General features: G+C 43.3%; 1 protein-coding gene across 8 annotated transcripts in view; it reads left to right on the top strand.

Annotated features, from left to right (window-relative positions):
* DGKD (diacylglycerol kinase delta) overlaps window positions 1-12,848 on the top strand; it is a 67,644-nt gene that overhangs the window by 39,517 nt on the left and 15,279 nt on the right. For all 8 annotated transcript variants that reach the window (XM_068421202.1, XM_068421196.1, XM_068421198.1 and 5 more), the window contains 13 exons: window positions 594-698; window positions 1,538-1,670; window positions 2,544-2,650; window positions 3,195-3,320; window positions 4,407-4,509; window positions 5,032-5,194; window positions 7,172-7,280; window positions 8,042-8,181; window positions 8,923-9,007; window positions 9,575-9,669; window positions 9,769-9,868; window positions 10,043-10,316; window positions 12,178-12,339. In XM_068421202.1, the coding sequence (XP_068277303.1) occupies window positions 594-698; window positions 1,538-1,670; window positions 2,544-2,650; window positions 3,195-3,320; window positions 4,407-4,509; window positions 5,032-5,194; window positions 7,172-7,280; window positions 8,042-8,181; window positions 8,923-9,007; window positions 9,575-9,669; window positions 9,769-9,868; window positions 10,043-10,316; window positions 12,178-12,339 (1,702 nt within the window). The remainder of the gene's footprint in view (window positions 1-593; window positions 699-1,537; window positions 1,671-2,543; window positions 2,651-3,194; window positions 3,321-4,406; window positions 4,510-5,031; window positions 5,195-7,171; window positions 7,281-8,041; window positions 8,182-8,922; window positions 9,008-9,574; window positions 9,670-9,768; window positions 9,869-10,042; window positions 10,317-12,177; window positions 12,340-12,848) is intronic.

The following is a 12,848-nucleotide window of genomic DNA, read 5'->3' as shown; positions in this document are numbered from 1 at the left end:
GTTTGTTGGGATACCTTTTATGTAATAAACGTAGAATAAGCCCTCAGGAAGCATGAGGGTTCAAAATACAGTGATTCTCTTCGAGATTGCTTATTTTGTTTGATTTCTCCCCTTCTCCCTCCCCGCTTGTCATGACTCTAAGCAGGTTTTTAGTATGGTGTTACAGAGCATGTTACTTAATTTATTAATTGCTAGAAACTGGCATATTACAGTGTTAACAAAATGTTTTAATGTTGATGCCAATTTAAAGTCATTAAGTACTTAAAAAGAACTTAGGCAAGTTCTGCCCATGCAGTATATTAACTTCTGCTGCTCTGTGGTTGATTTGTGGTGGGCTGTTATTTGGGTCTGAGAGATTTCTTTACTCAGTTCAGTATTGGGAATGACAGCTAAAATCGCTGTGGTTCTGTACGTTTATGAAGGAATTAAGGTATGTTACGGTGGAAGAGAAACATGGTTGAAAGGTGCAAATAACTTCTGTTGTGCAGCTCATGGCCTCTGAAAATAGCTTCAATAGACTGCACAAGTGTTCTCTTGCTGTCTTTCACTGACATGCCCAGAATACACACTGTTACTTTTCTCTCCCTCTTCAGATTATCACTCCATGTCGGAAGCTCATCCTTTGTGCTGATAACAGAAAAGAGATGGAAGATTGGATTGCAGCACTGAAGACTGTACAAAACCGTGAACATTTTGAGGTAATAGGAAAATGTGTTCTTTGCACTCTGAGCCTCTTCTCCTGAATAACAGCTTGTTTTGAGATTGGAGTCGGCTTCCAGTGTAGTTAATAGCAGTCATTTTTATTGACTATAATGGGTATAGCGTTAGGCCTTCTGTCACAAATACACTGAAGTGGTTCTCCAAAGAAGGCTTGTGGCTTTGTGTACTCTCCCCTGGTAACTTTGAGAGCACTTTGAGAGTATGAGTAGGTTATGAAACACATTTCTCCTCCCATTGTCTTTTCACTCTTCAGTTACCCTCACTGTCCTCATTCACGTCTTGCCTGCTTGATATTCTGCCTGCTTCACTGCATCTGTTTGCTGTCTGGGGCTGTAGTTAGATCAGTGCTGCCACCAAAAGAAGCTGTCTTGTGTTTTCCCTGATGCTTATCTCTCCCTGTTGTCTCCTCCCTTATGCTGGCACAAGCATTCCTCTGCTACTCAATAAACCAGCTTGGGGAACTGATCTTGCTGAAAACTTAATCCAACAAAAAAATGGGGACGGGGGAAGGATCAGCTCTCCAGCAGATAAGTTAGTTCTCCAGTTCATTTTTCTGCACACACTTGTAGCGAGACAAGGCTGGGAGGTAGGACAGGAGCAGGAATGAAGGTGTGGCTCCTTTTTCAAGTAGTCTCTTCTGGCTTAAAAACCTTCTTGAGTTACAGCTAATGTGTATAACGTGCATGCGGTCCACTCTTGCCTAGTAAAAGCATTCTGTTTCTGCCTTTCCTGACTCCTGTGTGCAAGTTTTTGTTTTAAGGAAAAGAAGTCTTGTTGCTCTACTTTAGACTTTGCTATAATACATGTATTTTCTTAGTCTACCCAGTACAGCATGGACCATTTCTCAGGGATGCATAACTGGTACGCCTGCTCACACGCTCGGCCAACGTACTGCAATGTGTGTCGGGAGGCATTATCTGGAGTCACATCGCATGGACTCTCGTGTGAAGGTAAGCCTGCTTGCTTGTCTCCTGGTTTGGGACCGTTGTCTTTATAGCTCAGTGCTGTTTTCCAGAGATAATTTAAGAGGAATGTTGTTACCAGTCTGCAAAAAGGTGTAGAAGGATGCTGGATGATAAACTTGAGAGAGCTACAGGCTGTGTATGAGACTGGAGCTCTTTTCTGGACCCGATGCTGAAACCCTTTGCTGCTGAATCCCTTTGGCTTCACAGAGAATTGTTCTGCAGAAGTCAAGATCGGGATCTTGGCATTTTGTAAAAGGATAATAGATATGATGATGTTTTCATGCTGGTTTTAGTGTTGGACCTGATAGTAATATAGCTGATTATTGTTTTCCCATATACCCAAATACTGCCATCTCTTATTAAAATCATGCTTCTGAAGTGAACAGTCTGTACTTCTGAGGTATCAGAATATTCATAAGAATACTCCTGTTCATAAGAATAATCTTATTTGTAAGAACAGCTTTGTTAAGTGTTTGAATGCCAGGAGGTTATTCTTTTTCAGCTTTGGCATAGCAGACATGCCTGCCTGCACACAGCTCGTACTTCCAGTGGGAATGAGGTTACACCCACGCCGTGTAAAAGGATGCAGGAGTGTGTGACTATGTAAATCATGTCAAATTTAACAAGGTGATAACTAAGCTTTGTAGAAGCAGCTGGCAGAAGTGACAAGGCAAGAATTAATAGCTAGCTCATCTTACTCAGTACACTTAGAGCTGATAGTTTTGGCAGGGCTAACAAGGGTAGTGTGTGCCCATGCTTTCTTCTGGAGCCAAATATGGTCACTTGGGAAAGCTTTTGCACAGACTGCCACATTACACGTTCTGAGCAGGATTAATATATCCTTCTCTTCCTCTCTAGTGTGCAAGTTTAAAGCCCACAAGCGGTGTGCTGTGCGGGCAACCAATAATTGCAAGTGGACAACTCTGGCCTCTATCGGGAAGGATATCATTGAGGATGAAGATGGGGTAGGTGTTAGTCTTAACTCTTCTAGCTTTCTCTTGATGTAGCAGCACTGGCATGTGCTCTGCAGCTTTCTCCACTGTACAAATAGCAGATTCTGTGATGTGGGAAAGGCCTTTACTGTCAGAGCATGAGATCCTGTGTGAAAAGTCCAACTGGGGTAGCGAGGACTCCTTAATAGGAAGAGACTCCTGCTATGGATGGGGAGAGTTGAGGTTAAATAATGGGAGGTCTGGAGAACCTGGTCTGAGTTTTGGCAAAAGAAAGAAACTGAGTGGTTGGAACAGTACCTTAGCATATGGGATGTCTGATGCAAGTCAGTGTTTCCTGGGTAGCCTGGGGCAAGTCACCTGGTCTCTTTGCGCTTGAGTGTGATGTAAAATGCCAAAAGAGGTCCTCGGGTGTTTTCCAGAAATTGCCTTTGCTGTCCCTAAACAGCGCATATAAAGACTTGCCTCTCTGTGTGTCTCGGTGCCACAGTGCATCCTGAGCCCTTGAGTTGCACGCTGGAAAGTCCATATTGCTTCTCTCCCTCTGTACCATTTGCAGATCTCGATGCCACATCAGTGGTTGGAAGGAAACCTGCCCGTGAGTGCCAAATGCACCGTGTGTGATAAAACCTGTGGCAGTGTCCTGCGTTTGCAAGACTGGCGCTGCCTTTGGTGCAAAGCCATGGTGAGTGGAAAAAACACGATAATTTTAGTAAAAGGATAGTCTTTGATCAGCTCTTTGGTGTGTTCTTTTAATGACATCTACTTAAAATGAAATCTCTAACCGTGCTGTCAGTATTTGCCATGAAAGACTTTATTGTTGTTTCTCCAGATGATAAACAGCCTGCAAGAGATAGAAATTTAAATTTGTCCTGAAAAGTATCACTGAGATGCATAAAAGTAAGATCTGAAATAAGTATCTGGCTTCTCTGCAAGCTCATTTTCTTTTGACAGTGAGCTTTCAAAGAAGAATCTGATTAAACTAGATACATGAATCGCTGCCTCAGGTATGGGAGGTGTTGGATTTTCGGGAGGCATTATTTGTCATTTCCACAAGTTGAAGAGGTACAACAAAAAAAAGATGGTAGAGAGTACTAGCCTATTTTAATAATAGCAATTTCCCTTCCCATTGCAATAGGTTTCTCTTGCCTAACCACTGCAGGGATGCAGATCTTGCTATATTTCCAGTTGTCTATAAGGTTAATAAAAGAAGTATCACAAAATATGTGTTTATAATGTGTGGGGCAGGGGCTCAAACCCCAAGCAAACCCTCTGTCTTGCAGTCTTCATGTACCAGAAATGACTGGAGTACCCTACTCTACTTTGTATTTTCTTTTTTTGGGTAGCTTTATTAATCCTGTCTTCTCTTACATCTTATGTCTTTCTGCTTTGTTTTTTGCTTTCTTGTTTTCTTGAATTCCCAGCTTTTCTTTTGTTGCTACTTTTGGTCTCTCAACTGAGTCTGGGAGTTTGAAAGCAGAATGCCCGAAGGCTCTTAAACCCATGATCAGTTACCTGGTCCTCTCAGCACTCAAAGTGCTAGTCTCATAAATTCAAATGGCAGAAAAAGTACATACTAATGGAAACAGGAGAATTACTAGAAGGCTCTGATTAGATCATTCTTAAAATAACTTTATCGATTGACATTTGCTTGGATTCTCCCCCTCTTCCTTTCTTACTCTTCCTTTGCAACCTCTTGTTGAGTGGCTTTATGAGTTATACCACTGTGCCTAAAAGAGTCTGAATGAATGGTTTTTGTTGGTGTTTTCAGGTACACACAGCGTGTAAAGAGTTGTTGCCAAACAAGTGCCCTCTTGGGCTGTGCAAAGTATCTGTCATTCCTCCTACTGCTCTTAACAGCATTGATTCAGATGGTAAGTATCACTAGTAAGTAGTGCCTTCTTCTGCTCCTCTCAGTCACAGTCCTTCAGCTAACACTATTAATGCCAGACTCAGTCAACTGAAAATTCTGCTTTTTGGTGTTGCTGAAATTCCAGACTGGAAGATGTTGCTGAAGTGTGGCAGTGAACTGTTTGCTTTGCTTTTGCATACAGTTTATTACCCTGTAACATCAGTATTTGCTGAGCTGCAGCTGTTAAAATTTATTGAGAACAACTATATTGCAGAAGCAGTTTGGGAAGGCTGGGGAAGCTGAAAATGTTGGCACACTGCTAGGAGATAAGTGTGACATTTGGCAGCAGGAGGTGTGGTTCGTGCTGGATTCAGGGCTGTGCGCGTTTGGCGTTTGCCCAGTGAGTGCCATAAGCACAAGGAAAGTATTAGCTGCTTCATAGCTGTGCTGGGGTGGGGGTGTTGGTTTTTTCCTCACTCCATCTCCATGGGCAGCTTCACATCTCTTGGCTTTTCCTCTCTTTCCCTTCCCTTTTCCCTGACAGGTTTCTGGAAAGCTACTTGTCCCCCTTCTTGCACAAGCCCTTTGTTGGTCTTTGTCAACTCAAAAAGTGGAGACAACCAAGGCGTAAAATTTCTGCGAAGATTCAAACAGCTACTGAATCCAGCCCAGGTCTTTGACCTCATGAATGGAGGACCTCACCTTGGGTAAGCAGATATTCTGTGGAAGCACCCATTCCTTGTAAATAACAGAAAAGTACGAGTGATTTATTTGATTATAAACTCATCCTCAAATATAACAAGGAACCTATTCCTCAGAGAAGACTGAAAACGTATGAAGTTTGGAGGGATTTTCCCCTCTCTGTGTTTAGTGTTATTGATTAGCTAAAACCAAAAATGTTGTTGAAAAAGGTTATTATTTCCATTCATCAGTAACAGCAGGACAGCTTGAGGGGTTTTGGGAGAATTCCAGAAACACTCCCCTGGAAGAAGACCAAGCCTGGAAAGCTTGAATCCAGAAGTTAAATCGGGTGAACAGACAAACGTCATGGATAGCAGATGAACGTTGTCAAAATGAGATTTATCTAGAAATAACTTCCCTGGGAAGTATGTCACACTTCCATCCCTTAAAGATTTTATGGTGGTTTTGTGAATGCTTTTGGTAAAGTTGGTTCTGCCCTGGCATCTAGATGACATTTCAGGCTTGTTTACCAGATTACACTAGAATATCTATGGATGAAAAAAACCTGAGCGCTGTGGAGTAAATTCCTTTAGTGTATTTCTGCTACTCTGTTTATAAAAAAAAAATGTTTCTAGTGTGCTCCCTCCAAATGTTTCTCTGTTGCATGAGGTTTGAATAATTTTTGTCATGAATGGGTGCTGCTTATATAATAAGAGCCAATACAAGGTGATTTTCCTTCATATTTTTCTAAATGTGACTCAGAGTCTGTGACTAAGACCTGTAGATGCAGGGTGCTAAATCTGGGAGTCTCCTCTCCTGGGTGAGTGACCATTAGGGTCTGCTTTCCTGACAACTGTTGTGGTGTCTTGCCATAGTGCATTGTAAAACGCTGGCCTTTACAACTGCAGCATGCTGTCCAGAGGATGTGTTTGGCTGACAAATAATTGATAGAAAACTTCTAAAATTAAATAGTTTTCTTCTTCCCCTCCCCAGCTGGACTGACTGTAGAGAGGAGTTTTGCTTTTAAGCAGGAGAGAAGGGAAAGGAGGGAATCAATTATTTTCTCAAGCTGTGGTGTACACTTCTAAACCAGCTGCTCTTGTTTGCTTTCTTAAAAAGGAAATGGTGCTGGAGGGTAAAGGCTGCTTCTTAATTTAAATACTCTCAACTGGTGCCAGTCAAACTGTACCAGAAGATGTTGTCATTTCTGATAGACATTTTTCATGTGTCAACAGTGCTTGAAGAAATAAGGGTTTTCATGTGCTACAGTAAATCCTGTTTAGGTAATAATAAAAAAAAATATATACAAAACCAAGTAAAAGTAGGCAGTAGTTGTGGAAGATGTTCAGGAAGAAGCACAGTTTCAAACAGCTTAAGGAGAGGTTATTTTTAATATTCTGAAGAGGGTGAATAGAGAAATTCACACTTGTCTTGCTGGTGAGTTGTTTGCCTGCCTGCAGGACAGACAAGGCACCAGAGCGTTGATTTATGTCGCTTTCCCAGAAGAAGGACTAAAGCTTGTGAGGCTTTACATCCTCTGACAGTTGTCTGCTTGCTGAATGACTACATAAAGTTCCCACTCTTCCAGATTTGCTGTAATTGGTGTGGCCTTGAGTGCGAAGGCAGTGACAGCAGAGCACTCCGGTGACAAATAACTAGTGTTAGGCTGAACAGAGCAAATCTGCAAAAAGGAATTAATTCAATGGATAATGAGCTATCACATGCTTGTTTCCTCTTCTGTTCAGACAAAAGTGCCCTGCTTTAGTAGAGGAATATGTCTGGGACATATTTCTGTAGTGAATAGCCATTGTAAATTGCTTAGCTGTATTTATAATTCCTTATTTGTAATCATTTTAATTCAGCTGTAATCTGACAGTGGCCCGTATTCATTGCAAAATGAGAGCCTCTGCCATGTTTACTACCTAGGTTGGAACTGTTTATCGTTTCTTTCTATAACAGCTGATCATTCTTCTCTCTTGCTTTTTCCTTTCCCTTCTCTGTAGTTTACGCTTGTTCCAGAAATTTGACACTTTCCGGATTCTAGTTTGTGGCGGGGACGGAAGCGTTGGCTGGGTTCTCTCCGAAATTGATAGCCTCAATCTTCACAAGCAGGTACCTGCCCAGTAAGCTTGATTGGATGAAAGAATGAAGGAGTAACAACAGCATGGGTTGAAGAGGACTTTCTTTGATCATACAGATGTAGTTTGCCCCAGGACTGAAGCCGCTGAAAGCTTACCACAGCAGTGTTGTGGCGGTGGTTTTCTGCAAGAAGCAGTACCAGACTAATTCATTATTCCTATCTCCATTGCTCCCCTACAACTTCCTCTTACAAGATCAAGCTTTTGGAGTAGCTCAGTGTTACTCCTGCTCCATTGCCAGCAGAACCTTATACTCAGAAAGGGCTGCAGTTAGAAAACTGGGGATTCCACAAGGGCAGTGCTCCTCATCTGTTCCCTTTAATTCTCGTGGTGGTGTTTCTGAGTCCTGGGATAGGCAGAAATTTCCTTGGTGTAAAGGTGTCACAGAGTGTTTCATTTGTTTCCATTTTGTCTTGGGGAAATCTATGCTAATTTTACAGAAAAAGCAATAGCGCCACCTCATGGTTAATTAAATACATCTGTGGAAGGGCTCACTTGAAGCAAGATGCTCCTCGAGATGGTAGCTGTAGTACACTCCTTTCTCAATTAACAGCTTAAAAGTAGAGGAAATTTGTCCTTACTTGCCTGCTCTTCTGGCTGTTTTCCCCATCCAATTGCTTTCTCCTCCCTCTGGGACCAGCTGTTTCTCAATGACTGCTCTGTGTAAGGAGTCAGTCGTGTTACTTGAGTTTTCCCATTTGAATATCAGTTTTGGTTTCCTTTTCTTTAATGCAGTGCCAGCTGGGAGTGCTGCCCTTGGGAACAGGGAATGACCTGGCCCGTGTGTTAGGCTGGGGGTCTGCTTGTGATGATGATACCCAGCTCCCACAAATCCTGGAGAAGCTGGAGAGGGCCAGTACCAAAATGCTGGACAGGTGAGTAACCATCACTAACATCCTCCCCTGCACAAGGGTTGTGTGAAAATACCCGTCCAGGAGAACTGGGCAGTTCTTGATTCTACCCAGTGCTGGACTCCGTACTAATGCCAGTTAATGGTTTTTCTTTGATAATCCTGTCACCCTTTAGCAACATAAGGCAGTCTGGCTTTCTGTGTCACTGCTGCAGAATAGTAAAGAGTGAAATTGTCTGGTGTCCATTGTCCTCTCTTGTGTTCCAGAGTTCTTGTCAATTGAATTTGACAGCCTTACAGTCATGATTTATCTTTTTAAGCTAATTTTTTTCTTGGTAAATTTGAACCAATTTAGCTTGAGTTTGGCTTAGAAATGAAAGCTGAATGCAGAAATGGACATCTTTACCCGTGGTATTGATATCACCTACATATCTTTGTACATTTAAAAATGCTTCTTGTCTTTAGAGTTGCATCTTGACATCTGTTATGTTGAATCAAGTAATGCCCATAGAAATTCTGTGAGAGAGGGAAGAAGTACAGAGAAGGTACTTGTGCTGTGGGATACTTGTTCATAGTGTCATCCCTTCCTCTTCCCCCGGTTCAGCCCCTCTGCAGTTCCATTGCGACCCTGTGGCTTCCTTACATCAGTCATGCCCCTGCCAAAGTGCAATTTGTTATGCTTGAGGTTCTAACCTGTTATGTCCTTTGGGTAAAGGAGAAAATCATCTGCCTTGTAGTGACAGCTCTGATGTCTCTTTTTCAACAGGTGGAGCATCATGGTGTATGAAACCAAACTCCCTCGCCAGGCCTCCACTTCCACAGTCACTGAAGATTTCAGTGAGGATTCTGAGGTAGCTCACGAGATGCAGAGGGCAGAGGACTGGGAGCAGTGGCCTCAGAACAGACAAGACAGGAGGCAGTGGTTGAGTTCAAATGGAGCAGGCCTGAGCTATGACTTGGGTGAAGCAGGAGCTACAAAGATCCTGAAGCATGGACTACAAAGTCCATGAAGTATTATGGAGGGTGGAGGCTGGGTTACCAGAGTCAACCACCATAATGGGGAATGGGAGGAAAATGCTTTGGAACAGGACAGAGAGGAAATGATCGATGTTTATCTGCTGTCATGGCATCATGTTGAAATTGTGGAAAGCTGCACAGCAGTCATAACAACCATAAAACCCCAGTTTTAGATCCGTAGTTATCTAAGAACTGCACTGCTGGTGATTTCTAGGTTCAGAACTAGTTTCTTCATCAGATTCAGATCTTCAAGTGGGTAACTGAGCCCTGGACCACAGAACTTTTCCAGGGCAAAAAGAACCTGTGGAATGATAGGTACCCTCTGGGGAGCCAGGGTTACACAGCATATATTGTAATGTTGGGAAGCAGCACCCCAGTGACTTGTTTCTGACTGTCACCAGGTGCAGAAGATTCTCTTCTATGAAGACTCTGTGGCTGCTCATTTATCCAAAATTTTGACTTCTGACCAACACTCAGTGGTCATCTCCTCAGCCAAGTGAGTACTGACAGGACAACTGCTCTAAGTAGAAGTTGCACTGTGAAAATCCTGAGACAATCCTTGCATGACTTTGTTTTCACTACTTTCTTTGTCTAGGGTGCTTTGTGAGACAGTGAAGGATTTTGTGGCTCGAGTAGGGAAAGCCTATGAGAAGGCAACAGAAAGCTCAGAGGAATCAGAGGTCATGGCCAGGAAGGTAAAATGGGAAAAATTGTTTGGATTTCTGCTTCTGAGGTGAAAAACTGCTCTGTTTTCAGAGAACAGCAGCAGTTCAGCAAGCACTAAAAGAATGAGCTTCCCAGTCTCCTGGGAAGTTCTTCCTTCTGAACTGACTCCTGGTTCTACTCCAATGTTCTTCTTCGCCTTGTAGTGCTCTGTCTTGAAGGAGAAGCTGGACTCATTACTGAAGGCACTGAATGATGAATCTCAAGCGTCTTCATCTCTGCCAAACCCTCCTCCCACCATTGCAGAGGAAACCGAAGATGGTGATGGGTCAGGCAGTGCTTGTGATTCTTCTAGTGACCGGTCGGTGGGCTCGTCATGTACTGCACGGCCCCAGATATTTCGACCCCGAGAACAGCTCATGTTGAGAGCCAACAGCTTGAAAAAAGCCATTCGTCAGATAATAGAGCATGCAGAAAAAGGTAACCTGTTAAGAGTCCTCCTTGTGACTGTTGCAGGCTCTTGAGAAGCATAAATTCCCTTTATTCCAGAGGGGAGTAGGGTTCTTTATTAAAAACAGCTTTCCTGAGCTAGAGAAGCTGCTCAGTAAGCCTGGCTGTTTAGTTTCAGTATCATCTGTGCCAAGCCCACCTGTTTGAAGCATTGCTTGGTGAATGAGCCTGAAGTTCAAGGTGTGTTCTCTCCCATAGGGCTGGTTTAGGAAGTGACTACCCTCCCACACTCCGTTTGCGTTTCCTGTCTGTCCCACCCATACCACAGTTGTGTCAGCGCAACTGTTTGTGTGGCCTTGCTGTAAAGCAGATCTGAAAATACTTGGGAAGAAAGTATTTTAAGTATTTTAACTTGGATTGTTTCAGAAATCTCTTTATAGTACAGCCCAGCAGTGGTACAACGGCGAGACAGGGCAGGAACTTCTTAAACTAGCTTTGTCCCTGGGAAAATGTTATAATACTGCACCTTGATGCAGATCAGTTCTGCTCTGATGTAACTTCCCAGGCAGGTGACCCTCTTCTCCACATCTCGACCCTTATCTCTCTCCAGCCACTCACACCCATAGCTCAAAGTTTCATTTCCTTCGAAAGGCGTCAGTCTCCCAGATGTTAGTCATAAACTCAGTGGTTTAACTTAGACCAAAGGAAGTACTTAACAGCTTATTATTGGAGATAAAAGCATTGAAGCTGGAGATGTGACATCCACGCACACCTAAATGTGCGCTATGAGCAACTGTGGAGTCACTTACAGATCGTTGCAATGTTGCTTGGATTTCCAGCCCTGCAAAATTATACACAACCTATCCTGAAGGCAAAGTTATGCGAGATGATGGGAACTGAGCAAACAGCCTGCTTCTGGTGAAGTAGAGGTCTTGACCTCACTGCTGCCCCACTTTGCTGCTGCTTACGTTATGCCAATTGGATGTTTGTCGGAGTTCTTTTGGAGCCCAACCAATTTGCTTAATCCAGCAAGAAGAGTTTATATTTCTGCTGGGCTAGTGGGTTGGATTGCCTTGTGGGTAGTTCTGATGAACTCCAGAGTCAGCAGAAGGGAGGGGAAGAGACCGAAAGAAGGGGGGCCCGTCCCCCTGCAGAGGCAGGGAGCTGGCAGGACAGGGCTGTTGGTGGAGCTGTGTCCTGTGAGGGATTGCTGGGGGGGAGGAAGGCCTATTGATCACAGGCAAAGGAATTTCTGATTTCTTTAAGCAACATGGGAGCATTTAATTCTTACTGGCTCTTGGGCAAACTCCAGTTACATTTTGAATGTATTTGTTCAACTTCTCCAAACTGTTTTTGTTCTTCCAAAGTATGTAACCTGATTCTTTCCTTTGTTTGTGTCGGTTTTTACCAATTGCTGTTTTCTTCCTCCTGACTGTATATGTCTAAGTTTCCTTTTCAAGTGGCTTATCCTATTGCCCCAGTACAGATTAAGCAAACAGAAAATTCGTTAAATTTATCATTTGATGTCCATCTGGTTAGAATTTCTGGCAACATGTAAGTGTGAATAAATGGAAGTTCATCACCTGTAGGCCAGTTTACATCTCAGGAAGCCTGAGTACCTGTAGCATTAAAGGTGGACACTTCTGTTTAGAGCCTCACTGCTAAACAGCTCAGCAAAGAAAACAGGAGACTAAGGCAGCCCAGTTGCAAAAGCTCTCCAGAGCAGAGCTTAGTTGAGACAAATGATATAAGAAACCTTCTGGTCATTCCTGTTCTTTCCTTTAAGGAATCAGGGCCTTTAGAGTCCCATCCTAGTGTTATTTACATAAGTGGGAGGTGTTCCTTGCTAGAAGAGCTGTGAGGCACTCACCTGCTTTCTCTCTCCTTACAGCTGTAGATGAGCAGAATGCCCAGACCCAGGAGCAAGAGGGCTTCCTCCTTAGTCTCTCAGCCTCTGAAGAGGGCAAGGAGCTGAGGAACGAGGATAAAATCTCCCTGCAGTCATCCCACAGCAGCAGCTATGGAGTGTCCAAAGGGAAGAGCCAGCGGAAAGGTACTGCTGCCACCATGCAGCCTGGTCTGCGAGTTACGATTCTGTTAGTTGTGAGAAGTGAGGGAGCTGTTACGTGCATTGCCTCCCACGTTCTGTTTTTCTGTAATTTTTGAATGGTTGCTCTTCAGGTGCCACACCTTGCACATTTCTGTGCTCTAGCCTGTGCGTTGTACACCCCACTTTTTGCTACATCTCTGATGGCTGGTCCATAATCTTGGCATATGGAGCCTAGGATTCAGAAGTTTTCTTGCACCTTAGCCAGTAATCTGGGTTCTCTTGGCTTTCAGTGCTTGGACAAGGACGGTCTTGAGCATTTTTTGTGTCATCTACCTGATGACATTTCCCTGTAAGCCCCCTCCATCCTTTGCAGATGACTTTTCAGAGAACGAAAGGCAGTTTGCTTTAATAACTGTGTTATGTGAGTAATTTGTTAGAGATCCCTGATCACTGCAAATACGTTTGGAACTTATCTGAATATTTATTGGAAGCAAAATATCCTGTCTGTTGTG

The sequence above is a fragment of the Nyctibius grandis genome, chromosome 32, assembly GCF_013368605.1.
Source record: "Nyctibius grandis isolate bNycGra1 chromosome 32, bNycGra1.pri, whole genome shotgun sequence".
Taxonomy (NCBI): domain Eukaryota; kingdom Metazoa; phylum Chordata; class Aves; order Nyctibiiformes; family Nyctibiidae; genus Nyctibius; species Nyctibius grandis.
The sequence above is the reverse complement of the archived record's forward strand: the minus strand, read 5'-3'. Positions and strand labels throughout refer to the sequence as shown.